General features: G+C 35.1%; 1 protein-coding gene across 6 annotated transcripts in view; it reads right to left on the bottom strand.

Annotated features, from left to right (window-relative positions):
• Positions 1-27597, bottom strand: part of PIK3C2G (phosphatidylinositol-4-phosphate 3-kinase catalytic subunit type 2 gamma) — a 387383-nt gene that overhangs the window by 312183 nt on the left and 47603 nt on the right. For all 6 annotated transcript variants that reach the window (XM_016923019.4, XM_016923023.4, XM_016923022.4 and 3 more), the window contains 3 exons: positions 22581-22683; positions 15595-15665; positions 11506-11569 (listed from right to left, as the gene is read on the bottom strand). In XM_016923019.4, the coding sequence (XP_016778508.3) occupies positions 11506-11569; positions 15595-15665; positions 22581-22683 (238 nt within the window). The remainder of the gene's footprint in view (positions 1-11505; positions 11570-15594; positions 15666-22580; positions 22684-27597) is intronic.

Genomic DNA, 27597 nt, shown 5'->3' with positions numbered 1-27597 from the left:
TGTAAGTCAATATTGTGATGTGGCTACCAGATCCAGTTCACTATTAAATAGAATCAAAAGACACATGCTCTCCATAACTAGAAAGTTAGTTCCACCACATTTTCGATGTATATTATCCAAACTGGAGTTTAGTTTGGGTACTAGATTTGAGAAAGCACTAAACAAATTGGAAATTACCAAAAGACAACAATCTCGCTATTAATATACTGTTAATACAGTATTCATTCAGAAGAACATCATAGACAATATTGTCAGCTCTGAAGTCAAGATCTGTTTGTTTACACCCTGGTTCTGCCCCTTTCTACCTGTGGCCATCATCAGAGTATTTAACTTTCATGTCCCTAGACTCCCTCTTCTGTGAAGTGAGAACAATAAATAAGTTTCTGTAAAGATTAAATTAGATAAAATATGAAATATGGTGCCTGGCAGATAATGAGGGCTAAATTTTAATGTTTAACTAATTAATTTTATTCATTTACACCAATCTTTCAGTTTATAAGAGAAATGAAACACTGTATATGCAGAGATAACTAATAGAATAAAAATTAGAAAATCATAAAAAACTGAAAAGTCATATTAGGTTCTATGTTTTTTTTTCATTCATCTGTTCTAAGTAAATATGTGTGATACATGGGTTTGTGAAAATTCATAAACATCACTAATTGAAATACTAATACTGGGTTGACTTGGGTCACTAGGTAGCTAGTAGCTGATTTATTCAATCTATTACTCCAGTCTTGCAGTACTTCTTATGTGATCTACTTATCTCATTTAATCTTCACATTCTGACATTCTGAAGATAATCATTATATTCATGCATAACTGAGATTGCTAGAATATGTGAAGTAAAAGATTGCAATTGTAAAATTGAGTTGGTGATTAACTGGATATGAGAACCAACAGAAAGTTTGGATTTAAGATGATTCCAAAGTTTCATTTCCAAATTTTGGAAACTAAGAATATGGGGTGCTATTCATTATGGCAGAAACACAGACAAATATTTCTGGTAGAATCGTGACGTTGAGTATTTTTTGATACATAGCCTTTGAGCTTCCCAGAGGAAATGCAAGGGAGTTCTATCTCTAGCAACTGTTGGACTGAGAAAATATAGACACACTACACCACACACACATACACACACACACACACTCCCCACATGTTCATATAAACATTAAACAAATTTTAAGAAAGGCAAGATAAATCTCAGGGTTGCAGACATTTAGAGGGAATTTCAAGCTTGAACAGTAGCTCCAACAGTGATGCTATAATGGCCTGGAGGAAATATCAGACTAGATGTAGATCCTCAGCTGTAGGATTGGTGTTTATTGCTAACAGTGGGACAAGTGCTGAACTTAGGACTAAATCACTTGGTGAAGGTAGGGGGAAGGGGCAGAACTGGAGCTAAGATCCTCGAATAGTCCTCAGACATTGGATAGCAGCCACCTGTAAAAAGTGGGAGAAGAAAAACTATGCCTACTGATCAGAAACACTTTTGATGAAGCCTCTCTCTACTCAGCCCTTGAGTAAGAAAAATGATTATCTGAGGAACTGAACCCTAGTCTGTGCTCTGTGTGTCTCTGGGGTATTAATTTATACTACTTATAGTAGGAATTTATGTTAAAAATTGCACTAGGCTATTGTGACTTTTCTGGACCCAGGCAGAAGTAAATGCACAATCGTTGTATAGAAACACTTTTCTACACTGACCTACAGAGTTTCTCCCCAAATACACATACATATACAAATGCATGCAAACACACATGCACTCACACACCAGAGTACAAGGGGAATATCAGTTTAAAATTTACAAACCCTATGATGGCTGATTCGCAAGGTGAGATCCCCTGCAGACACAAAATGCAGTAGGGTGAGCAACCTATTTCAAGAAATAACAAAGGTAGACTTGGGCAACATTTTCATAGAGGTGATACATAGACTAAAATTTGAATATGATTGTCCCGAGAGAGAATGTAGATAGAGAAAAAAAGTTGAACACTGGGTGCATAATATTTCAGAACACTTAATATTTTAATGACGGAGGAGAAAGTTTGGGTCACAGATGGAGCACATAGTGTGGAGACATAAGCCAGAAGACTACAGCTTAATAGACATCAACGTGAAGGTAGTTGATGGTATTACAAAATTTTAGCTTGGCAAAAAAGAAGAAAAATAAAACATTATAACCATTTCAAGTATTTGATGGTCTTTCAGGTAAAAAGAGGATTAGATTTATTGTAAGTAGCTCTAAGATGATAAATGAGAACAAATGGTTGCACACCTAGAAAGGTTCTTTTGACTCAATATAAGAAAAATTTTTCTTAAAATTATTTGTCCAAAAACTGCGTAGGCTGCCTTTTGAGTAGAAAGGTGCTCCAGATTCAGGTATATGATCAATCAGGGATATTTAGAGAAGATTTTTGCATTGCATAGGAGTTTAGACTAAACTGCTTCTAAATTCTTTCTAATTTCTTTGGATTAATGAAAACTGAAAACAGCACTATGATGTTATTTTATGTAGTATATTCTAAGCTTATCGTTGGAAATATTGGATGTGTCCCGGACTTTGAAGGAGCCATATGCTAATACTTTAGAATTAATTAACCATACTTGAAAAATGCTTTGAACATTTGAAAAGATGGGTAACAGCCTTGTCTCCCCTGCATCTTTCTGGAAAACCAAACAAAACGGCATAAGTGGTTGATTATTCTCCTCTTCTATTTAGCTGTGATGGAGACCAAAGCAGTATGCATTTAAACAGCCACGTAACAGCTTACCATCTTCCAGATTTTATATAAACTTTCATGAGTTTCTATTTATATTAGATACAGTGAAAATTATCAAATTCAATTAATGAGTTTGGAGACAAATGGAGAATTTAGAATGCCTTTCATTCCAGGTTCAGTAGTTAGTGCCAATATGAAGTATTTTTTCCTTAAAGATTAAAAACAGCTTTGAAATGCAGCTTGGCTTAAAATATAAAAAAGGATGAGTTCATGTCCTTTGCAGGGACATGGATGAAGCTGGAAACCATCATTCTTAGTTAGCAAACTAACACAGGAACAGAAAACCTAACACCGCATGTTCTCACTCATAAGTGGGAGTTGAACAATGGGAACACAGGGGCACAGGCAGGGGAACATCACACACCGGGCCTGTCGGTGGGTGGGGGGTTAGAGGAGGGAGAGAAATAGGAGAAATACTTAATGTAGATGACGGGTTGATGGGTGCAGCAAACCACCATGGCACGTGTATACCTATGTAACAAACCTGCACGTTCTGCACATGTATCCCAGAACTTAAAGTATAATAAACAAACAAACAAACAAATGAAAATATAGAACATCGATCTCTCTGCAAGAATGAAAAATCCAGATAATATACAAAATTATAACTTTTTCTGAACCCCGCTGAGATCTAGGGTCACAAAGTGACCAAGTAAACCAAACTACACAGTGAAAACTGCTCCAAAGAGAGATGGGGCACACAAAATGTTCAAACTTTGGCAGAGCACAGGAGAAAGAGGTGGTCACCATATCCATGAGTAAGAAGATATTAAGAAATTAGCTAAAATTTAACAGATTTTTTAAAGGCCAGGTGGGAGCTAGCATGTCAGTTTGGAATATCAGGAAGCCCAAGACACATGGGGAGTTTACAATCTCCTGCAAGCTCTTTTCCATGGACGCCTACCAGTTTTTCGGGGAAAATACTGAAGGCTGTGCAGGAAACTGAAGTCATATTCGATGGCTCAGGTGTGTAGGTGATCAGCTGTTTCTGGGAGACAGTTACGGCGCTCTGTCCACTTTTGTGGATCCTTTTTGCATAAGAAGCAAAACTCTAAGCTGCAGGAGGAGGAGCAGCAAACCCTGCATTTCCCTGAGCCCAGGCAAAAACCCCTTGCTTCTGGAGAAGTAAAAAGCACAATAGTCTTGTCTCTGGGGGAGAAGTAGGACATAGATGAGAAGCTCCTTTGCTGTTGAAGAAAGGGTAGAAGCAAAAGGCCTTTGCTTCTGGGGAAAGGCCAGGAAAGTTGTCTTGGGTCCAAGATCTTACCTGGGTACCAATTAGAGGTCAGGGACAAGGAGCAATAAACTCTCGTTTACTGTGAACGACGCAAATATAAGGCAGAGTTTGGCCGCCATGTGGAGGAGGGGCAGGAATGCTCCAAGAGTCCTAGTCCTGAGACTCAAGTACACAGAGTCTGCCTAAGGCTGTGACTGGTTCATTACAACACAGAACTCTCCTTGTCCCCACTGCCAAAATAGGTCTAGCATTGAGTAATAAATAAGCAAGGGTGGAGTACCACTGGGAGAGTGACAACAGTGTTTAGAGAGACTGTCTCTTTGGCACAGACAAGCAGGAGCTGTCAAAGCTGAGGATGAAGCAGGATCCTACAGGGAGGGAAATGTCATGGTACCACAGGCTCCACTGTAAGCTCAGACAATAATAGCTTATCTAATATTTTATGAGGCCAGCATTACTCTTATACCAAAATCTAACAATATTATAAGAAAATAAAAACACAAACTGATGTCCCTCATAAATATAGATGCAAATATCCTTAACAAAATATTAGTTAATTGAAGTTAGAAATACATGAAACAGATTATAAATTCTTAGTAAGTGTAATTATACCAGTAATAAAAAGATTTTTAAAATTTGAAAAGAATAAAAGAGAAAAACCATACGTGCATTTGTACATATGCACAAAAAGCATTTGACAAAACTCATAATCCATTCAAGAAATAAGCTCTTAGTAAACTATAGAAGGAAGCTTTTTCAACCCAGTAAAATATAACTAACTTTTTATATTATAACACAACCTCCAAATAACTTTACACTTAATGATAAAAGACTGTAAAGTTCTCCCTCAAAATAGCAAGGTGGGGATTCTGTTCTTATGACTACTTGTAAAATCCTATTAGAGACTCAGTAAGTGTTAAATTATAAGGCAAGTAAAAAAATAAGAGGGCTATAGACTAAAGAGGAAAACATAAAATTATTTCAGAGATGACATGATTGTATGTGTAGAAATCCTAAGGAATCCAAAAAATAACTCTTAGATATAAAAAGTGATTTCAAGAAGACATAGTATAGAAGGTCAATCTATGAAAGTGAGTTCCACTCCCACATATTAGTAATAAACAACTGGAAAATAATATAAAAATATTATTTAAAATATTAGACAAAAACACAAACTAATAACTTTAATAAACTATGCATAATCTCTATGCTAAATTATAAAGCATTGCTGAGTGATTTAAGAAACCTGTGTAGATGAAGAAATAGATCAGATTAAATTGATCTCTCATGGATTAGAAAATACAATTTTTTAAAATACCAAGTTTCCTTACATCAATCTATATATTCAATGCAATTGTAGCAAAGTACTTAGAATAGCCAAATATTTTTTTAAACAAGAATGATTTTGGATAACTTATGTTGCCTGATACCAAGACTTTCCATGAACGTATGGTAATTAAGGTAATGTTGACTGATATTAGGATAGACATAGATTTATGAAACAGAACAGGGAGTCTAGAACTACAACTATAACTTGAAATGGATCATAGAACTAAAGAACAGCTAAAACTAAAAATAGTATTGAAAAATATAGTATGCAAACTTCTGTAGGCAAATCTTTATTAAATATGATAAGAAAGCATAAACAGTAAAGTAAAAGTAAACCTGGACTTCACAAAGATTAAAAGCTTCTGCTTTTTGAATGGCACGTAAGTGAAATAAAAAAGCAAGCGAACGAACCAACAACCAGTCACAGACAGGGAGACAAAGTTTTCAATACATATGTCCTACACCTCACAGTGAACTTTCTTCTGGAACATATTAGAATGATTACAATTGCAGTTAGTCGTGTGCAGGAGGGAGTTTACTGCTCCTCATCCCTGGCCTCTCATTGATACCCAGGTAAGGTTCTGGACCCTCACAATTTGATAACAAGAGGATATATAGTTCAACTTTAAAAATAGACAAAAGATTTGAACAGGCACCTGACAGCAGAAAATATATAAATGAGCAGTAATTCCATGAAAAGTAATTCGGCATCATCAGCCATTGAGGAAATACAAATTAAAAACTGAAGGAAATATTGCCACATAGTCACTAGAATGGCTAAAATTAAAACACTGACAATAACAGGTGTTGGTGAGGATGTAGAACCACAAGAACTCTTATATTGTATATGAGATTCCATTTATATAAAAGTCAAGTAAAGGCAAAATAAAACCAAATTGAGAGCAAATAAATTTTTGGTGTATGAAATCTGGGATGAGAGAGATTTACTGTAAAGAGGCAGTTGGGCATTTTCTCTTGAAATGCAAATATCTTGTATCTTCATTCCAGTTGTTGTTACCTAATTATATACATTTTGAAAACTAGTCAAACTACCCACTTAACATGGGTGCATTTTATTTTATATAAATTAAACTTTAGGAAAAGTGACTTAATAAATAAGACATTATAATTAAAGCGAAAAGCCCCTAAATGGCAGAAGACATTTACAATACACATAACTGAAGGAAGGGTAAATATATAAAGAACTCCCATAAATCTATTTGAAAAATCTACAGAAATGTGGAAATATCCGCAAAAGTTTGAACAGGTAAGTTATAAAAGAGGGCAGTTGAATACTACATTTTTAAAAAAGGTAAAGACGAATTTATGAGTTTAGTATGAATTTGTGAGTCAGAAAAATTAAAGTTGATACAAAGATAGCATTACATATACCTAATGTTGGCAAACGCTTATAATTTGGACTGTACTATAAGTTGGTGGGAAAATGCAGCAATAGGAGCTCTCATATATTGTGAAAGGGTAAAACATCATTAGAAAAGTGTTTGGTGTTGCCTTGTAAATCTATGTCCCTAGCTATGTGCTCTAGAAAACCTCGTGATATTATTTCAAATATACACCAACAAGTGGGATAGATAAATTGAAGTCCAGTCTTTTAATGGAATTATTACACAACAATGAAAATGAACTAATAACAACCACGTGGAAAAAGGTGGATAAATCTCACAAATAATACTGAGTGAAAGATACAGGGCTCAAAAAGTGCATATAGTTTGATTCCATTCATGGAGACCTTAGAAAGAAAATCAACACCTTATATTGCTAGTAGATGCAAACTTTGATGATGAAATGATAAAGAAAAGCTACAAAATCCTTTTCATCAAATAGGACCTTTACATAGAGGAGAGGAGACATGAAGTGGCAAACAGGTGTGTGATACCAAAAATATTTTGTTCCTTAATTTATTAATAAGAGTGGCTTTTCTATTATTATTCTTTAATTGTGTGTTCTTCATGTATTATATAATTTAGTACATAAATCACTAGTAGAATGTCAGATCATGTTATTCCTTCGCACAAAACCCTCTAGTTTTCTCCATCTCATTAGCAACACAGATTATGTTGGCTAGTGATTATCTTCTATTTTGATAATCTACTTTTAATTTTTTTATACTTCTTCAAGTCTGAGAGTGTTCTATACATGATAGCTTTGACTTTTAGTACAATCAGCCCTTTATTTCTTTTAAGGTCGGTTTCAATTCTGCAATTGTGCTTCATTTTCCTGTGCTGTATAATAATAAATAATTATTGCCTTTATTTCCTTGACTTCTTTTGCAACCTTGCAACTGCTCCTTGTTACCTCTTAATTTTATCCAATTTTCTTACACTTTTTTTGCTAATTTCCCACCTTTTCTTATGTTCTATTCTGAATGCAAATCAATTTTGTGAAAATTTTCTTCTGGATCCTATACAATCCTCAACTTGAATAATAGTGATAGAAACGGTAGCAGTAATAGCAATAAAGTAACACGGGTACTTGCCTTTTCTTAAAAATGTTTTATCTTCCATCACTATATTATACTAAGCCCATTATATCCATTGTTTCATTAATTATTTAAAATATCATTATATTATATTTATTATCCTCACTCTAGTGATGAATCATATAAATCTGAGGAAGGTCAAATACAAAACTTCCATAGTGGTGGAGGGTTGACTTATACATTTATCTGACTTTGGAATCTCTGCTCCTAAATTTTGTCTTAGACTACCATTAGGCTTAAATTATGTTTGAAATTGGAACTTCTGAAAATCTAACAATAGATTTGCTTGTAACCAAGAAAGCTTCAGTTTAAAAGAAGCTAAATATAAAATCCCTATGTGTCCTCTTTCTTTCTACTCATATATGGAATTTTCTTTCTCTCTCTAGATGAATACAGTTAGATTTTGGTCTTGAGCAAGTGTTAAATAAGATTCTTTTGCCCTCCTCACTGAATTACTTAAACCCAAACACTAGAGATGTCATATTCTCCTGGTTATCTACTTGTTATAGCCTCTGAGTCATGGGCTAGATGGTAGAAGGACTTAGGGGTTCTCAGTTATTTTCTGACCAGATCGATGTTTCATGAAGCTAAACCACATTTTGAAGTATGAATTGATTTTTCCTCAACCCTGGTTCATCTAATTTACAATAAATTCAACAATTACTAGATTCTAGTGTAAATTTGTCATTCATGGTAGGGATTTCCTACCATGATACTGACTGGCATTTTGATAAAGAATTTTGGAGACAACATATTAGAGACTACTAGGACGAAGTGATTTTAAATCAGAAGTTGATTCTTTCTCCAAGGCTACGATTTAGTTTTATACTGCTTTGCTCTGTATAGACACCATTGTGTATATTATTTATATGGATATGCTGTCTCTCCAACTAGATCATCGACAACTTCAGAGTATGGTTTGAACTCCCATTTCTCTTGGTTTCAGTGAGTAAACAGTTTCATAATTTGCATGAAGTAAGCATTCAGTAATACCTTGGGGGGGGAGGATTCTCTTTTTTCCATTCTTAATATTTCTGAAATTCCTATTGAATTCATATTATTCAATTTCTATGAAATTAAGAATACAGAATGAATTCAAAAATATTCTCTATAGTTCAGGGTTTTAATGGAATAGAAGAGAGGAAAAAATGTCCAGTGAAAAAGCTCTTTGTAAATTACATACAAAACTAGCCATTTGACATAATAGCCAGAATGCCTGGCCTAAAATGGTTATCATCTAAAATATATTGAAATAATAATTGTCAAGAAAGAAAATATTTGGTACTTTAAAATATTCATATTATTCAATAATATTCATGTCTGACTTATTCAGCTGCATGCTTGTTTTTTTTTCAAATCATGTGTAATAATCCAAGTTTGGGAAATATGAAAAAAACATTATTTTTCCAATTGACACTGTTTTGGACATGATGAAATGCTACTTAATGTACTTGTCAAATGAATAGAAAGCACAAAATTGTGAACTGATAATATCATAGTCTGTCCTCATTTCTAAGATATTTACTATTGATGTTTCATAGGCAAAAATCTCATTAAAGAACTCATTGTTTTGGATTGAGTTCATCTGGAAAATCACATACACTGTGACCTATTTATAAAATAATTTAGCTGCGAGTGATGATTGCTGTTTGCCAGTGATAATGGAAAGACAGTATTTCTTTGGTATTTTGCCAACTTTTAAGTCATATTAGAAAAATTTACAATAGTCAATCATTTCTTTCAAACTAGAAATATAGGAGGCTTCATACATAAGTAATAAGATCAAACTTCTGAATTTGGAAATTAAGAACTGTTATAAATTATTAATAATTTGTGTGTGAAAAAAGATGTCTGTGATATGTGAGCAGTGCTGAGACATTTAGATAACTAAAATTCATTCATAAGTAGGTTACCATAACCTCAAAAGTATTTCTACACATAGTAAACAGACAAAAATACTCTAGGAATTAAGTCTTAATATATCCTGGTAACCTGGTAAGTTTCACATTCTACATGAGAAGGAATGACTCTCACAAGGCTGATTAGAGGTACTAACCAAAACACTTTAATGAGACTTAAAACAAGCTAATTGTGGATTCTTTTCACATTCCACATTTTAAACTTCCAGACTCAGACCAGGCTGGAGCAGAAAAAATAGAATTAGGGTGAGAGGATTACACTTTAGGGAGAAACGTAAGTCTTGTATTTGTAGTCTCCATGTCTTTACATATTTATGTGGAAGTCACGTATGATTTCAGTATCTACATCAATAAGTAGAATTTATTATTTTCAGATATATTTAGTGTTTATTGACATTACAAATAGTTATTATCTGAGTTATGTACCCTTTTATTTATATCAGGAATCAATTATTTAACAGAAAGAAAGAAGTCACTTGTTTAAAAAATGTTCCCTGACTCACAATATTCTGTAATAATATGATGTGTTATCTGTGGAAGGCTAAACCTTCCCCGGAAGAAGAAACTGTAAGAAATAATCTGCCTAATGGAGATCGCAACTTCAGTGCCCAATAGGTGACCAAATTTCAGTGGCCTTATAATGAACCCATCATTCCCTCTGCCATGCTACCTTCTCTCTTCACTATTATAGTGAATTGATGTCTCCACAGAGTCAGTCAGCAGTCCAGAATTTTGAGTTATTCTAGGCACATAGAATTTCACCAAATCATGTAAATTGCACATTTTCACTTCTTATGAATCTGTCCCCTCATATCATCCCTATAGTAGAGTGTTTGTCCATGCCCTCATCATCTCTTTGGGCTAATGAAATGTCCTTCTAATCATCCTTCAGTCATTCTACTACTCTGCCTAATGGCTCCATGTCATCAGCTGACAAAGTAGAACATCATAAAATTGGCCATAAAAGGTCCATAAGATCCTACATAATTTGGCCCCTGTCTGCTTCTTTCATCTGATTTTTTTTCCAGCCTCTAACTTTGAACACTAACTGCGGCCATTTCAAATGTCAGTTTCCTAATCACAGCAGTCTGGTTCCTGACTCTTTTCTCTCTCTCTCTATTTTTTTTTTTTTGAGACTGAGTCTTGCTCTGTCGCCAGGCTGGAGTACAGTGGCCCGATCTTGGCTCACTGCAACCTCCACCTCCCAGGTTCAAGCGATTCTCCTGCCTCAGCCTCCCAAGTAGCTGGGATTACAGGCACCCACTACCACGCCCGGCTAATTTTTGTATTTTTAGTAGAGACGGGGTTTCACCATGTTGGCCAGGATGGTCTCGATCTCTTGACCTCGTGATCTGCACGCCTCGGCCTCCCAAAGTGCCTCTGTTCATGTGGTTCTTTGCCGAAAGTTATCTCTACTCCCCACCTTACTTCACAATGCCCATCTCTGGCTGGGAGACACATACAGTGAACATTTGTCAACATTCAGCTCAAATGGATAAAACTGACCATTCTTTCTTATGCATCTTGTGTACATACAGTCTTTCCTCAGCAGCTGTAGCACTTTACTGCATATGCCTTTCTAGTTGTCTATTTTTCCAGGTTGAAATGAAAGCCTTTCAAGTGTAGATCCTCTGTTTTATTCATTTTTGTCATCTTCAAAATTTGCAGTTTTAGAAAAATAGTAGATGCTTTAAAAACGCTTACTGAATTGATGGATAAAGTAACAAAAGTCAATACCTGGGTTTTCAATAGGTATTTCAGGTGGAAGTCATATTTTCTGATGAGTGTTAAGAGACATTGTCTGGAAAATAAAAAATAGAAGCTTTGTTTAAAATTGGGTGGGAAAACTTATATTACCTTTAGCACAAACATTTATCACAAATTCTGTTTTGCCCATGATACTATCGTAGGCATGGTATAAAAAGGATTATTGTTGACATAATTTTAAAAACATCTCAGAAGGGTGCCTTATAAAGTTTGTATAACTTGATAGACTACAAACATATTTGAAAGTCTTAGAACTCCAAAGAATTTATGATAAATTAACCAAACCTCTCAAAGGCTGATCATTATATAAAACTACTCTTAATTCAAACCGTAAGTTGCAAAGGGATTCATAAGCAGATAATGGCATATATTAACATCAAGAAATATTAAGTATGGCATATCTTGTAGAGAATTGCATTTGGAATTAATGGCTTATATTTATAATAGATGGGGTTGTCTCTGACACCAAACCTCTGCATTTTTCTTTCCTAAGCTTCTCTTACTGCTCCAGCTTTATCTATGCTTAGGGAGAAGACATGCAATTTGAGCAGAAATTCTTCTGAGCTTCGCTGTTCAAAAATTATTTTCCCAAACATTATTGACTTTACCTTCTTATTTGTCTTGAAAACTCCTGACTTAAATTGAACATAAGTCACACAACTCAGAAACGCAACATTAAAAAACACACCATTATTTTTACAGTAGCTGCATTCTCATTTTTCTACATTATCACTTTAGTTGGAGTCCCTCTGTCAGTTCAAAGACAAAATGCATAGAATATGTAAAAGTCAGTGATAGGGGAGGAAAATAATAACTAAAGATTTGAAGATTTGGGCAATGGCAGTGTTTTTTTTTTTTTTTTTTTGAGACGGAGTGTCGCTGTCGCCCAGGCGGGAGTGCAGTGGCGCGATCTCCGCTCACTGCAGGCTCCGCCCCCCGGGGTTCACGTCATTCTCCTGCCTCAGCCTCCCGAGTAGCTGGGACTACAGGCGCCCGCCACCACGCCCGGCTAATGTTTTGTATTTTTAGTAGAGACGGGGTTTCACCGTGTTAGCCAGGATGGTCTGGATCTCCTGACCTCGTGATCCGCCCACCTCGGCCTCCCAAAGTGCTGGGATTACAGGCGTGAGCCACCGCGCCCGGCCAGTGGCATTGTTTTATATAAAACCTGAAACTATTAGTACCACCAAGAATGCACCCACTTCAGCACTTTGTTTTTGGATATTGTATCTATTTTATAGAAAAAAACACTGGGAAGTAGTGAAGGTGAGTGATTTGCTCAACTTCTAAGAGGAAGTTGAGTCATAAAAGAGAAGGGCTGAAATCAGAGCCCTTGCCATCCAGTGCTTGATTTTTTTGATGATCCAATACGGTGTTCTGAGGAGGGCAGGCAGGGAAGCATTGTATCCCCAAAAGTAAAGTTCTACAGTGGCCTTTATGAGGCTGAGAATGTCTCTGTGATCCAATACGGTGTTCTGAGGAGGGCAAGCAGGGAAGCAGTGTATCCCCAAAAGTAAAGTTCTACAGTGGCCTTTATGAGGCTGAGAATGTCTCTGTGTTAGATACCCTTTGAGAAAAATAAGGGGTGAAGGGTCAGAACATAATGGAAGTGGAATAAGCACTGATTCAGAGTTAGATACTTGGATTTAGTCATGGCTATGGGATTAAATATTTGTGTGATGGTTGCCAAGTGTTTGAACTTCTGTTTTTAGTTTCCTTACCACAGACAAAATAGCACTGGGAGATGGCATCACCCCAGACTGTAATCCACTGCCCTGGGATTGGAGGGAGGGGTGGAGGAGTAAAGTCTGAAGCTAGGCTGTCCCAGACATGTTTCCTCTACTCCTTGCTACAGCAGAACTTTTGCTTTGCCCTGAATTAACCCTCTGGACCCCTGCAACTGCACACTGGCCATCAAATGTCTGCTAGGGGGCAGGCAATGGCAGGGGTAAGAGAAGAACAGAATGAAAGCCTCCTTCTCTCACTCTCTTCTCACAGCCTTGGCTTGCCTCTCTGTGCCCCAGGTAGTAGTGACTTAAAAGGTGGAACAACCCCCCACCAACCCAGCAAAGTTCTTTGTGTCCCAAGGATATCCTGCTTTTTGAAAAACTTCCCATATTTGAGGTGTATGTGTGTTTCTCTCCCTTTCTCTCTGTTCCCCCCACCGCTGGGTAGATTTATTTTGGAGAAAGGAAACTACAGACCTTGTTTGTATGTTATACAACATAAATCTATAGTGGAATCATGTAATTACCTATAAAACGAAAATTTGTATTAGATTATGTCTAAAATCCTTTCTAGTCCTAGCCATTCTATGATTTTATGGAGTGAAGATGGATATTTTTAGGGAGAAGGGTGGCAGAGAAGGGCAATGGAGAAACACAATAGTTAATGAAAGAAAATGTCCTTTGTAAATTTCAGGCAGACCTGATTTTAGTCCTGCCGCTGATGACCAGAATGGCCTTAGGTGGATTATTTAGCCTCTCAGAACTTCAGTTTCTTTAGTTTTGAAAAAGGATAATATACACTATCACAGAGTTTTAGAAAGAATTAGATGAGATAATATATGTTGTAAATATATAATAACTTCACAAAATCATTACCCAACATAGTCACTAAAAACAATTTTAGCTCGTATTTTTATTTATTTTTTAAACTTAATTTTATTTTATTATTATTTTTAAATTAATTAATTATATATATATTTTTTGAGATGAGGTCTCACTCTGTTACCCAAGCTGGAGTACAGTGGCATGATCTCAGCTTACTGCAACCTCCACCTCCTGGGTTCAAGTGATTCTCCTGCCTCAGCCTCCCAAGTAGCTGAGACTACAGGCACATGCCACCATGCCCGGCTAATTTTTGTATTTTTAATAGAGATGGGTTTCACTGTGTTGGCCAGGCTGGTCTTGAACTCCTGACCTTGTGATCCGCCCGCCTAGGCCTCCTAAAGTGCTGGGATTACAAGCGTGAGCCACCGCACCTGGCCAATTTTATTTTATTTTAAGTTCTGGGAAACGTGTGCAGGATGTGCAGGTTTGTTACATAGGTAAACGTGCACAATGGTGGTTTGCTGCACCTATCAACCCATCACCTAGGTATTAAGCCCTGTATGCATTAGCTATTTATCCTGATGCTCTCCCTCCCCAACTCTGATGGGCCCCAGTGTGTGTTGTTCCCCTCCCTGTGTCCATGTGTTCTCATTGTTCAGCTCCCACTTATAAGTGAGAATGTGTGGTATTTTGTTTTCTGTTTCTATGTTAGTTTGTTGAGGATAATGGCTTCTAGCTCCATCTCTGTCCCGCAAGAGACATGATCTCATTCCTTTATATGGCTGCATGGTGTATATGTGCCATTTATTTATCCAGTCAATCACTGATGGGCATATGGGTTGATCCCATGTCTTTGCTATCGTAAATTTAGCTGGTGTGTTATATCAGCCTTTACTTTAGAGATTTATGACCTGTACCTCCCACACTACATTTTCTGCTGGTTCAGCTCACAACAACCTTAACTGCAGATATACCCAAACTCCCAGTTTAGCTACCCAATAAGTCTATTCTTCCAAATAATACATGCATAAATTTAGATATAAGAATGAAGTAGGATATGTTCATTTGTTGTCAATCAAGTTTTCCAATTTGAATTTACACTCCTGTCTTTATGATATACCATTTATTTTCAGGGAGTTTCAGAAACAAGTAGGAGATGGTTACCTTCGAAGTATTAAAATTGTTTTACAAAGAGCTTAAGTGACATATGCAAACCCAAATTCACAAAATGAATCGGGAAAACAAGTCCTTGAAAATGTAATAACCAGCAGCAGAGATTTTTTTAAATGAATGTTAGAATGTTCTGGAAAGTGTTAGCAGCTCTTCAAATATGTCTGAATAACTTTGAAGAATGGATAATTATTAACAGAATTTGCCTATTAAAAGTACAATAGCTTCCACAGTCCCAGTGAATGGACAGTTTTTACAATCAACTGAAAAATACTGAGATTTGACATTTGAGAACTCAATCAGAAAGTAGTCTTGGAACAAAAATAAAATGTCTTACCTGGATACTTTCCAAATATGCATAAATTCTAGAAGTTGGTTCAGATAAAACTGACTGTGGTCCTCTTCATGCTGTAGACAGCAGAATATATTAATATTTATTGAGTGAATAGGAATGAGTACCAGATAAAAATAGGTCCGTAACTTCCTGCTGCCATTTTATTCACCTATTTTGATAACCCTCATTCATCACTTTTATATTCTGTCTGAAAGACCTTACAAGGCTCTCCTTAACTATATAAGCCTTTTCAAAAGTAAAACAGAAAGATTGGCTTTGGTTGAGAATAAACCTGAAAGATAGTTGAAAAACATCGTGGCATCAGCAAGGTCAAACATTAAATTCTGCTACTAAGTATGAAGGCAATTTTTTGCCACCAGTTCTCCCACATACATGCACATTTTGTTTTCACGTTTAGGCCATGAGTGCCATGGCAGTGTAAGGCCTGAAATTTTGCCAGATGGGCGGGCAGACACATAATCAACTCCTTCATTTTTCAGCTTCACCACATCTTGCCGCCAAAATGTCAGTGTAAGAGAGTTTTCCATTTCATGAGCACTAAATTATGCTAATTAATGACAATTACTGGTAGGTATAAATGTTAGGAGTTGGCATTTTGTTTTCTTCCTACATAAGCATGAACTACTTATCTTAAAATATCATGCCTATGGCCCATATGTGTGTGCTGACACACACACGCACACACACACGCATACCTTAACTTCTTGACCAGCTCTCCTGCAACAGGGCATTCATGAAAACCCTTTGCAAGTATGCAGAGAATTCAGTATGTCTCAACATAATTGCACTATTTCACCACACGGTGGCATTAAGGTTGAGATCTGAGTGGGTCCCTTAATGCCTAGGGTGTATGTAATCTTGTGTGTCAATACACACACAATCTATTTTTAAAACTGACTGTTAGAAATTCGGACAGAAAACATCAGAAGGAAAACCTTTATATGGCCCAATGTCAAAGGTAAATTAATTTTTATATTGGTTTGTTTTGTGAAGAGGAAGAAGGAAGCTAAGTTAGGTGGAAAGAATAAGGTCACTGTTATAAAACAATATTTTGACTACATGCTGTGAAAAAGAAACACTATGTAGAATGACTGAGAAACGAAGATGTGAGTCTTACTTTCTAGAAATTTACATATAGAGTCACTGGGACAGCTAAAATAAAAAGTGTGATGGTGACAAGACAATTTTTTTCTGCGACAGAGAAAGCTAAACTGTAGTCATGAAAAGTACAGTAAAAGAAGAGGGAAAATAGGAAAGTGAAAAACAGTAAAAATAAAAAAGTAAGATTTGAACTGTAATATTTGGCACTTGTCTTCTTTCAGAAGTTAAAACCAAAGCAAGAATATAAAGAATATACTTAGTTACATCTTTCTATGAAGCACAATCATATTCATTTAAAAACCAATTTATTTGGTTTCCAGAAATATTTTCGGTATTAGTCATAGTACCTTTTGCTAGAAAAATTTTTTAATTTAAATACCTTCATAGGCTGGAGGAAAAATAACTTTGTAAGATACATGTATTGGAAACATTTTTTTGTCACAATTATTAACAGATCTTGAAAAAAACAAAAGCTGGAGGAAAATTCCTGTAATTGCCCATGAAAGATAGTGTGCACTTAACTTTTCCTTAAAGCTGAGGCCATACCTTGGCCTTAAGGAAAAAGGAAAAAGTTAAAAATTTTTTTTCTCATACAAAAATCTATTGCTGTAAATGTTCATGAATGTTCCCCTGAGCTATAAGAAAATCTTGATTTTATGATTCTACAACGTTGGCATACTTTTGACCAAATTTGAGATAGACAAAATGGGAAACAAATTTAAAAATATTAAGTTATTCATAGCTAATCAAGGTAGCAGCTTTAAAATTTTGAAACCTTGGATGATTTCTAAAGATCATCAACCTGCTTTTTATTATTTATTTATTTATTTTTGAGACAGAGTCTTGCTCTGTCGCTCAGGCTGGAGTGCCATGGTGTGATCTTGGCTCACTACAACCTCCACCTCCCGGGTTCAAGCGATTCTTGTGCCTCAGCATCCTGAGTAGCTGGGATTATAGGTACACAACACCAGGTTTGGCTATTTTTGTATAGATGGGGTTTCACTATGTTGTCCAGGCTGGTCTCAAACTTCTGACCTCAGGTGATCTGCCCACCTCGGCCTCCCAAAGTGCTGGGATTAGAGGCCTAAGCCACTGCTCCTGGCCTGCTTTTTTTTTTTTTTTTAGAACAACTTTCTTGTTCTCTTGAAATGAGGATTAAATTATACTATTTCAGTGTAATATTATCGTTTAAAATAAAAATATTATCTAAGATGAATTGAGCTTTGCACAATTAGAAAGCTCTAAAGTATCTACTGCGAGGCAATGGTATCAATAAATTTAATATAATGATGATAGTCATATTCCTAGTATTATGTGAAAAAAGAATACTATCAAGACAATTTTACAGTTTTATTAGAAAGATTATAATTGTTCATAAATGTTTTACTTACAGCTGAAATCCTGAAAATCACAGAGAATTTTGACACCATTATAAAAAATAAAACTGAGAGAACATTTGCTATCTTCTTATGATGTATATATAAAATTAAATATACAAATCAAGGGTTACTTATGTAAAATAGGGCAATTCAGATAATGAAGATGAGACACAAGTTGATAAACTGTTTCAGTTATATTAAGTTAATCAATAAATCATATACATCTTAGAAAGGAAATTTTATAAAGCTTACCTCAAAACCAAACCAGTTTATTTTTACTTTCTTGTTACATATAGAAATTTCAATTAAGACTAAAATTTATCCTGCTCTATGAGTATGAAAGCTTACAAGAAAAATTGTGATATATTAAAATTGTTGATATATCAACAAAAGTCATGATACTGCAGTGTATATACTGTTTTGACATAACACACAAATGTCCATCTCTCTCAATATTTCCAACACAGTGAGTAAATTTCTAAATGTTTTAATGCAAATTAATGTTAATAATGTTTTAGAATTTTTAATTGTAAAGGACCAAAATAGCACACAGTGAAACATCCGATTTTATGACGTCAATAGCTAATGCTTAGGTAGTCATACTAAGTGCAGGCACTGACTTAAGCTCTTCATTTATATTTCTCAGTTGAGTTCTCATAATAACCACATTAAGTAAGAACTGTTATTATTCACATTTTTTGATGAAGAAATTAAACAGAGAATTTAACAATTTGCCTAAAAGTGAACATTTGAAATACAGCAATATGAAACCAGAATTTTTGCTTTTTTATAGAAGGCCAAATGAACAAATTTAATATTCCTCGTTTCTAACGATCAGAGCTAGGTCTATGTGCTCCAGGATTTAGACAGAAAAACAAGCACTATCACTAGCCCCTCTTACCCATCTGCATTAGGTGGTTCTCTCAACTTTTAGAGCTGGCCATATTTTCTTTCAGAGTACATATCTCCATAAGACTTAATTATATATATTTGTTTATTGTCTGTCTCTCAACTAGGATGTGAACTCTACATTTTAGAAAAGGCAAGTACTATGAATGGCATGTAACAAGTTTTATTTGTTAAATTAATCAATTGTTACTAGATTGTATATACTGTATAAAGTACTTATCCCAGTTCCTGGAAGTAAATCCTTAAAGTTTTAATAAAATGTAATATCTTCCCCTTTGAAATGTAATGCGAAAAAAAAAATCCTGAAACTATCAAGACTTGGACGAGGCACGGTGGCTCATGCCTGTAATCCCAGCACTTTGTGGGGCTGAGGCAGGTGGATCACGAGGTCAGGAGTTTGAGACCAGCCTAACCAACATGGTGAAACCCGTCTCTACTAAAAATACAAAAATTAGCCAGGCATGGTGTCACGTGCCTGCAATCCCAGCTACTCAGGAGGCTGAGGCAGGAGAATCACTTGAACCCGGGAGGCGGAGGTTGCAGTGAGCCAAGATCACGCCACTGCACTCCAGCCTGGGCAACAGAGCGAGACGCCGTCTCAAAAAAAAAAAAAAAAAAAAAAAGAATCAAGACTTAGAGAGATGGGGATACGGAATGCCTTTTTCATATTCTGCATGGAAGTTACCCCTGCTTTTTAATTGGAAATCAGTGTCAGTTGCATCCCCTGAACCCCTGAGGGCTGAGATCTTATTGCTATTGCTCACTACTCTACGCATTAGCGTAGGGCCTAATACACAGCAGCTACATAGCAAATACTTATTGCATAAATGGAGGATATACAAATATACAAATACATTTGCCATCAGGTGTATTATCCATTATTTTATTATTATTATTATTATTTTGAGACAGAGTCTCGCTCTGTCACCCAGGCTGGAGTGCAGTGGCGCGATCTCGGCTCACTGCAACCGCCACCTCTCGGGGTCAAGTATTATCCATTTTAAACAACAGCATCAATATTAGCAAAAGTTGTGGATGAGAAAAGGCATTTATACTCTTTGCCTATGAGTTGCTGAATTATCCAAGAATTGGTGATATTTACTGTAGGATGGATAAGCTTGTAAGTTGAACCATGAAGCATCAAAAAGAACTATGTAACTTAATTCCCACTGTGATTCAAATGACATATTGAAAAACAGGCATTTCTGATGAGAACTACACATTATACACCCAGAGATAACAATATGCTTGTCCCTGGACATGACAACAACGGTGATGACAGCAATATGATTATCTCACCTTTTTTTCTCAACACTGAGGGTAATTTGAAGAATCTTAAGTTTAATATTGACGGAGTCAGCTGCACTATGTGACTGTGCTTGCTGACATTACCATATAGTGTGATCTGTAGCCACATAGTTTTGCTCTGATCTCATCACCCTTATTTACTAGCTGTGCAACTTTGGATGATTTAAATAATCTCTTAACTTTTCAGTTCTTTTATTTTTATAAGATAGAAAAATAGTTGTATTTATTACTTCTTTGCTCTTGGGCTACTGTCAATTAATTCATTTAAAGCACTAAGAACATCACTTGGCACCTAATATATACCATCATAATATAATATATAACCATATATAATATGGTTAGTTATTAATCACCTATCATGCCCCAGACTTTGAGCTACATGGATACTGCTGGGGAAAAAAATTACACACACACACACACACACACACACACACACACACACACACACGTGGATGCATGAAGCTAGAATTTTTGACCAATTACCTTGAAACACACATCCAAAACCTTTGAGAATATACTGCAAATTCTGAGTATATTTCCCATATAAGTTGGTAGGAATGCATGGGCTCTGAAGACCCACTGACGGTGCTCAAATCTGTACTTCTCTGCTCGTCAGTTTCATGATTTTAATCTTGGGAAAGTCTTGATACCTCCCTGTGATTCAGTTTCCTTATTTTTAATAGTGTTTACCTTATAGAATTATTGAAAAGATTAAATGTGATTGAAATGTTAAAGTCTCAGATATGTATGTATGCCCTATATCAGAATAATAGAGTTACAAGAGTTTTTAAACAGACCTTAATTTACATGAGTCTGAAATGTTAGTGATTTGTTAATTACTACCAATAAGTTATTATTTTAGCAGCATCCAAATTAGAATCATACATTTTATCTTCTTCCCCCATGCTCCAATGAAATATGATGATTTCAGCTTTTTTTTCTCAACATTGAGGGCAATTTGAAGAATCTTAAGTTTAATATTGACAGGGTCAGTTGCACTTTATAACATTTTTTTTCCTGGAGATTTCAGATGTATAGCCTTGGAGCTGTCAACAGCAGCTAAGTTGAGCACAAGATCCAAAAGATATTTCTAAACAACTGTCTTTTGGCCTCATTATGTTATGTTCCACATTGATATGTTGCAACCTAATGTACTACCTGAAATTTTCTTATGATGAAACACTTCATACTAGAAAAAAAAGAAATCATCCACTGGAAATCTGTTACTTAATATAAATGACAGGGTGAGAGGACTTTTGCTTAAAGCAAGTAATTTGAAGATTCTACAGATAAAAACTGCCATAATATCAAAGTTCACTGCATACTGTGCAGTTTGAATTGGAAGTAACTCACAACATGACACAGGGAATAAAATTCGCATCTAACAGCATGAAACTGTATCGTCAAAGCACAGTCATCCTTTTCTAGGTAGCTTTATTATATATATTATGAAAGTTTATCTGTCCTAATTTAAGCTGTGTTGACATAAACAGTCTTCACAGAAAACAAGTTATTTTTCTGCCTTCAGTGATTCTCCTTTACATTTTCTATTTCATTTACTTCTAAGAAGATATGTGAAAAGTATAAATACGATAACCTTAATAAGTGTCTCACAGATGATTTTTGAAAGAAACCAACAGATTTGTTATACTCAGTGTATTAGTCAGCCTGGGCTGCTATAACAAAATACCAGAGACTGGGTGGCTTAAACAACATACATTTATTTCTCTTCGTTCTATAGGCTGCAAAGTTTATAATCAGGGTCAGAGCCCTTTTCCTGTGTGCAGACAGCTTCCTTCTTGCTGTGTCCTAGTGAGAGGAAAGTGAAAGAGAGAGTGATAGAAAGAGAGGGAGAGGGAAGGAGAAAGAGAAAGACAGAGAGAACGCTCTAAACCCTTTTTATAAGGGCACTTACCACCTTATCATAAGGGCTCTGCTTTTATGACTTAATCTAAACCTAAATACCTCCCAAAGACCTCACTTCCTAATACTATCACCCAGGGCCTCAACTTATGAATTTTGGGAGGGACACAAACATTCAGTCCATAACAGTAAGATTGCAGTAATGTGTTCATGTTATTGCATCAGTTCAAATCATTAACAGGTATTTATATTTAGATAAGATATTTCATCATGTTTCAATGAATAGATTTAAATAAACATGTATTAATTAAGCTATATAATTCCAAGTTGGCAATAGTTCAAAAATTAGAAATATTGTCCTTAAAACTGTCAGTTTGCTAATTGAAACCAATGCTAAGAAAGTCTTACCTTTCGAGATAGCTTTCCTGGAGCTTCCCTACTTTTCTGCAGGTGGAGCTGAATAACGGATTTATCTTTTTGAAACATTTTGTGGCTCCCCAAACAGTGGTCGCTGAAGGAGGAAAAAATGAACACAATCATATCCTCCCAAAATATTCCCAAATACATGTTTTCCTCTCTGACTTCATTTTATTTTTGGAACTTAGTTTGGTAAAAGCTGAGTGTGTGCGTGTGTGCGCGCGCGTGTGTGTGTGAATATATATGCATTATATATTTTTGTGTATAAATGAATAATATGACAGGAAATATAGATATATAGATATAAATGATGAAACGTGAAATTATTTTTATGTGCATTAATAAGTTAGAAAATGATTAAATGATTAGACACCTTTAGAATTATCACAATAAATTTTAACAAATAAGACTTTGCATATTCTAAGTTAGTTTTACCCAGCCATCTCAGGGTTCAAAGCTGATGACAGCATGCTTCTGGGTGGTCTAACTGATGCCATTATGTCTGTGTGGAGACCTTGTCTCAAGAAAGCATTGGGATGTGGTGAAAATGTCACGAGCTTTAGAGACAGATTTACTAGCTCGATGACCTTAGGAAGGCCAATTAAACTAAAACTATCTGAAACCCAATATTTTCTCTTTTAGAGTTGGAATAGTAATGTCTACATCAAAGGGTTAGCAAGCAGAATAAACAAAAAATTTATACCTATTTCAGAAATTTCTACTGGCACTGTTATATTTCTTTGTCTTCCTTCCTTTCTCTTTCTTTTTTTGCCTATAAATATTTATCAAGCACAAATTAACTGAAGAGCACAATGAATTACTATTTTGCAACATTTTTCTTATAAATACAATTTGATTCTTCTGTGAAATGAAGGGCTTCTACTATATAAGTCCCTTTACAGCTTTAAATTTTGGTATCTCTGGTGACTTTTAGTCATTGAGAAAAGGATGAGTTATGTTAATGCACATTGTTTAAAGGACCTTAAACATGAAGGATTTCAGGAGGAAAAAAGTATATTAGATACTTGTAATCCTTAAGATGATAATTTTATTTATATGGAAAATTCAGTAAATAGTTGGCATAGCTTGTTGCCAACAATGCCAGACAAATAGACCATTAATCTGTAAAATGAATTAACAAAAATGTATAGAATTATGTAGAATAATTATATAGAATTTACTATACTATATAGTAAATTCTTTTTAAATGTTTCTATTTTAACGTTGTTTTTAATACTTAAAAAACTTAGTACCTATCTGCTAGCCAAAATGGTGAATGTTAGTATGTTCATGACATATGTTCAATGCCTATTCCTATCCCAACTGTTAGTCTAATCTAGCTTCTTGTCCCTGGGGTACCCATAGGGCTCTTACACTGTTCGCTGAGTTGTTTTCACAGCCAATCTAGACAAAAGTCATGGCCACTGCTTTTCTTCACTTGTTCTTGGAACTACTGATTTCTCCTTCCTCCTTCCCAAAGGTTTGCTTCAAGGGCCAGCCTCACAATCTATCACATGTAATCAAGTTCCTGTCCTTTCATCTCCCTCTACTCAACTCTTTTTTCCATGCTAAGAGCTCTGTTTTCCTGTTCCTGCTATGGGAGGTGACTTAAGAATAGTGACCCATCTTGCTTTCAAAGATTCCTTTTCTCTGTATGTTGAAGTCTTGATACTGCACTCTGGACACCAGTGCAATGACTTCAGCCTCACGCATGGCTACTGCGTGCTTACTTAAACTGACTTTCTTTATTTTATCCACCTGTGTGTATACTTCTTCCTAGAATTGCCAGCTAATATACTTGATGTCTAGTGTGTTGGTTAATATTGAGTGTCAACTTGATTGGATCGGAGGATGCAAAGCATTGTTCCTGGGTGTGTTTGTGAGTGTGTTGCCAAATGAGATTAACATTTGAGTCTGTGGATTGGGCAAGGCAGACTCATCCTTAATCTGGATGGGCACAGTCTAAACAGCTGCCAGCATGGCTAGGATAAAAGCAGGCAGAGAAACGTGGAAGGACTAGACTGGCTTAGCCTCGCAGCCTACATCTTTCTCCCATGCTGGATGCTTCCTGCTCTCAAACATCAGATTCCAAGTTCTTCAGCTTTGGGACTCTTGGACTTTCATCCACAGACTGAAGGCTGCATTGTCGGCTTCCCTACTTTTGAGGTTTTTGGGACTCGGACTGGCTTTCTTGCTCTTTAGCTTGCAGATGGCCTATTGTGAGATCTCACCTTGTGACAGTGTAAGTCAATACTCCTTAATAAACTCCCCTTTATATATACACATCTGTCCTATTAGTTCTGTCTCTCTAGAGAACCCTGACTAATACATCTAGTATCTATAAATTACAGAGAAACAACGAGTGAATATTTTTAGTATATATTTCATGTAGTATTTGATACATATTTACACTGAAGGTGTGTGTATACATGTATGTACACATATACCGTAGTATTAAAATTTATTTTCACCTGTTTCTTTGTGTATTTTCATGCACACACACACACACACACACACCCCTTTATACAATATAGGTGTATATATGTGTGTGTCTCTCTATCTATATAGATAGAGATATATAGATATAGTTAGATACATAGATGTAATACCTTAATACTGTTTAGGTGTGTGTGTATATGAGTGTGTGTGTGTGTATATATATATATATATATATATATATATATATACACCTTTCATATAACTACATATAAAATACTACATGAAACATATACTAAAAATATTTATGACTTTAAAATAAAACTGGATATTCTATATTTTTATTTGCTACATCTGCCAATTTTACTGCTTTCAAAAACTGGGTCTTAGTTCTTTCCTTACCTTTGCTTCATTGTGTATGTCCTCGTGTGTGTGTGTGTGTCTGTATGTGTGTGTATATGGTGGAATCTGGCACCATAATTATCAGATTTGGGGTAATAACAGATGTTGAAAGAGTCTTTTTCCTCTATGATTTTTTTCAAATTACATTATAGGAATATATTCTCATGGGATACACCCAAATTTTACTCAACTCTACAAAATAAAAGAGATAAGAAAAATTCTTCCCTTTCCCTTTTTCTGGAAAAACAATTACCAAGAGCTTATTATACTTTCTTTGAGGGCTGAAATAAATAGGTAACACACGTATTTCTGTTATGAATGAGACAATCTTATTTTAGTCATGTCTCTAGCCTATAAATTCCTTTTAATTCATTTTTGAGTCTTTGACTTTTAATCAGAGAAGTCTCAGCTATCCAAGTTATAGTAATGCCTTCTGCTATATTATTTTTGGTTTATATTAACTATATTGTTTCTTTTAGAATTATTTCCTTTCATTTGTTGAGTTTATTTGAGCCATTTTTGAGTCTCTTCTTTCTCTATTTATCTTTAGAGGCTTGACATTCATAAACATATTTTTACTTTCTGGTGGTCACCTTTTTTAAAGAAAAGGAAACATAAAGCTTTTCTATTGCAATCTCAATTTAATTACTATGTGACAGACACTCTGAAATAAAATTTAGAGCTTTATATGACTTCAATTCAGTTCTCTCTTAGAACCTTACAACTGCTCAAGTAGAGATCACTTCAAATATTAGCTCCAGATTCTTTTATCACTTACTTGATGAAATATAAAAAGTAGTAGATTAGTTGATTAAAAAAGTTAAAGTTGGGAATTATAAAGAAGACAGATATCTTAAAAATAGTTTATTTTTAAACTAAACGTAACTACGTAGCCTCTCACTAGCCAAAGTTCTGATATTAGCATCAAGTCTTTGCTATTGGATGAAGGGTCAGTTGATAACAATTTTGTGTCATCTTTCTGATATAAAACAAATCTATAAGTAATTATCTTTAATTGCCTATTGTACTTTCTTAAATGTGGAGCAAATTCTTAGAGTCAAAGAACAACTTGAATGGAAAATCATTTTAGATTTTTATAATTATTTTTCTAGTCTAACTTGTTTCCTCTACATTGAATTCAGCAACAATAGATTTTAGTGGCTCTCCTTTATTAATTATCTTCTAAAAATTTTAACTTCATTTTCATAGAAACACTGACTTTCTTTCTTCACTCATACTTCATCACTCTGTAAATACTTCATTTACTTACCTAAATAAAATAACAATAGAACTGGCATAAAAAGGTTCAGGAATAAACACAACTGACTCGAGGTACATTTACAACTCAACTTACAGAAGCAAAAGTGCACGGGCATAATATACTTTATAGTAAACTATTATGCTAGAGAAGTGTTATCAAAATGTTTTCTACAAAACCCTGGAGCTACAAGAGACACTTCCAGGGTGTACACGCACTTGTAGGAAATAAAAATCAGTGTCACTTAAAAACATCCTTGATAAAATGGTAAAAATTATTAATTTTGTTAAATCTAAATCCTTAAATACATGTGTCTTTAATTTTCTATATGAACATATAGGAAAAACAGTTAAAGCACTTCTGCATACTATAATATAGAAGTTGTCTTCAGGAAAAGCCCTCTTGTAATTGCTTGAGTGGCAAGATAAAGAAGTAACTTTTTTCATGAAACAATTTTATTACATGAGAGAATTACAGGCAAACTGGTTATTCAGACAGGTGTTTGGCAGTCAAAAATGAACAAGCTAAGCTTGTCACTTTAAGGAAAACAACTTCAGAAATAAGAATTTTGTAAAATTTATATTTTCCACTATGAGCTTGCTGGCTAACCAATACTTACAGACTTTTCTGGTGAGAAAAATGTTAATATTAAAAAATGAACTTTTTGATATTTTATGGTAAAGTATGGCAACATTTGGAAGATCTGCAGAATCCAATGAACATATTTGTCTAAATGACAATCCATGATGCTTCAAATCTTGCATGGGTAAAAAAAGGTTTATCAATAGGGCAAGACAGACCAATGGACTCTAAGTAGCCTAGTGTGAAAATTATTGATTATTTTTATATTCCACATTGTATCTAAATTTTAAAAGACTATTACTTGTTGATTTTGGTGTAGTATCAAAGAAA

The sequence above is a fragment of the Pan troglodytes genome, chromosome 10, assembly GCF_028858775.2.
Source record: "Pan troglodytes isolate AG18354 chromosome 10, NHGRI_mPanTro3-v2.0_pri, whole genome shotgun sequence".
Lineage (NCBI taxonomy): Eukaryota > Metazoa > Chordata > Mammalia > Primates > Hominidae > Pan > Pan troglodytes.
Note: the sequence above shows the minus strand (reverse complement) of the source record. Positions and strands in the feature narration are given on the sequence as shown.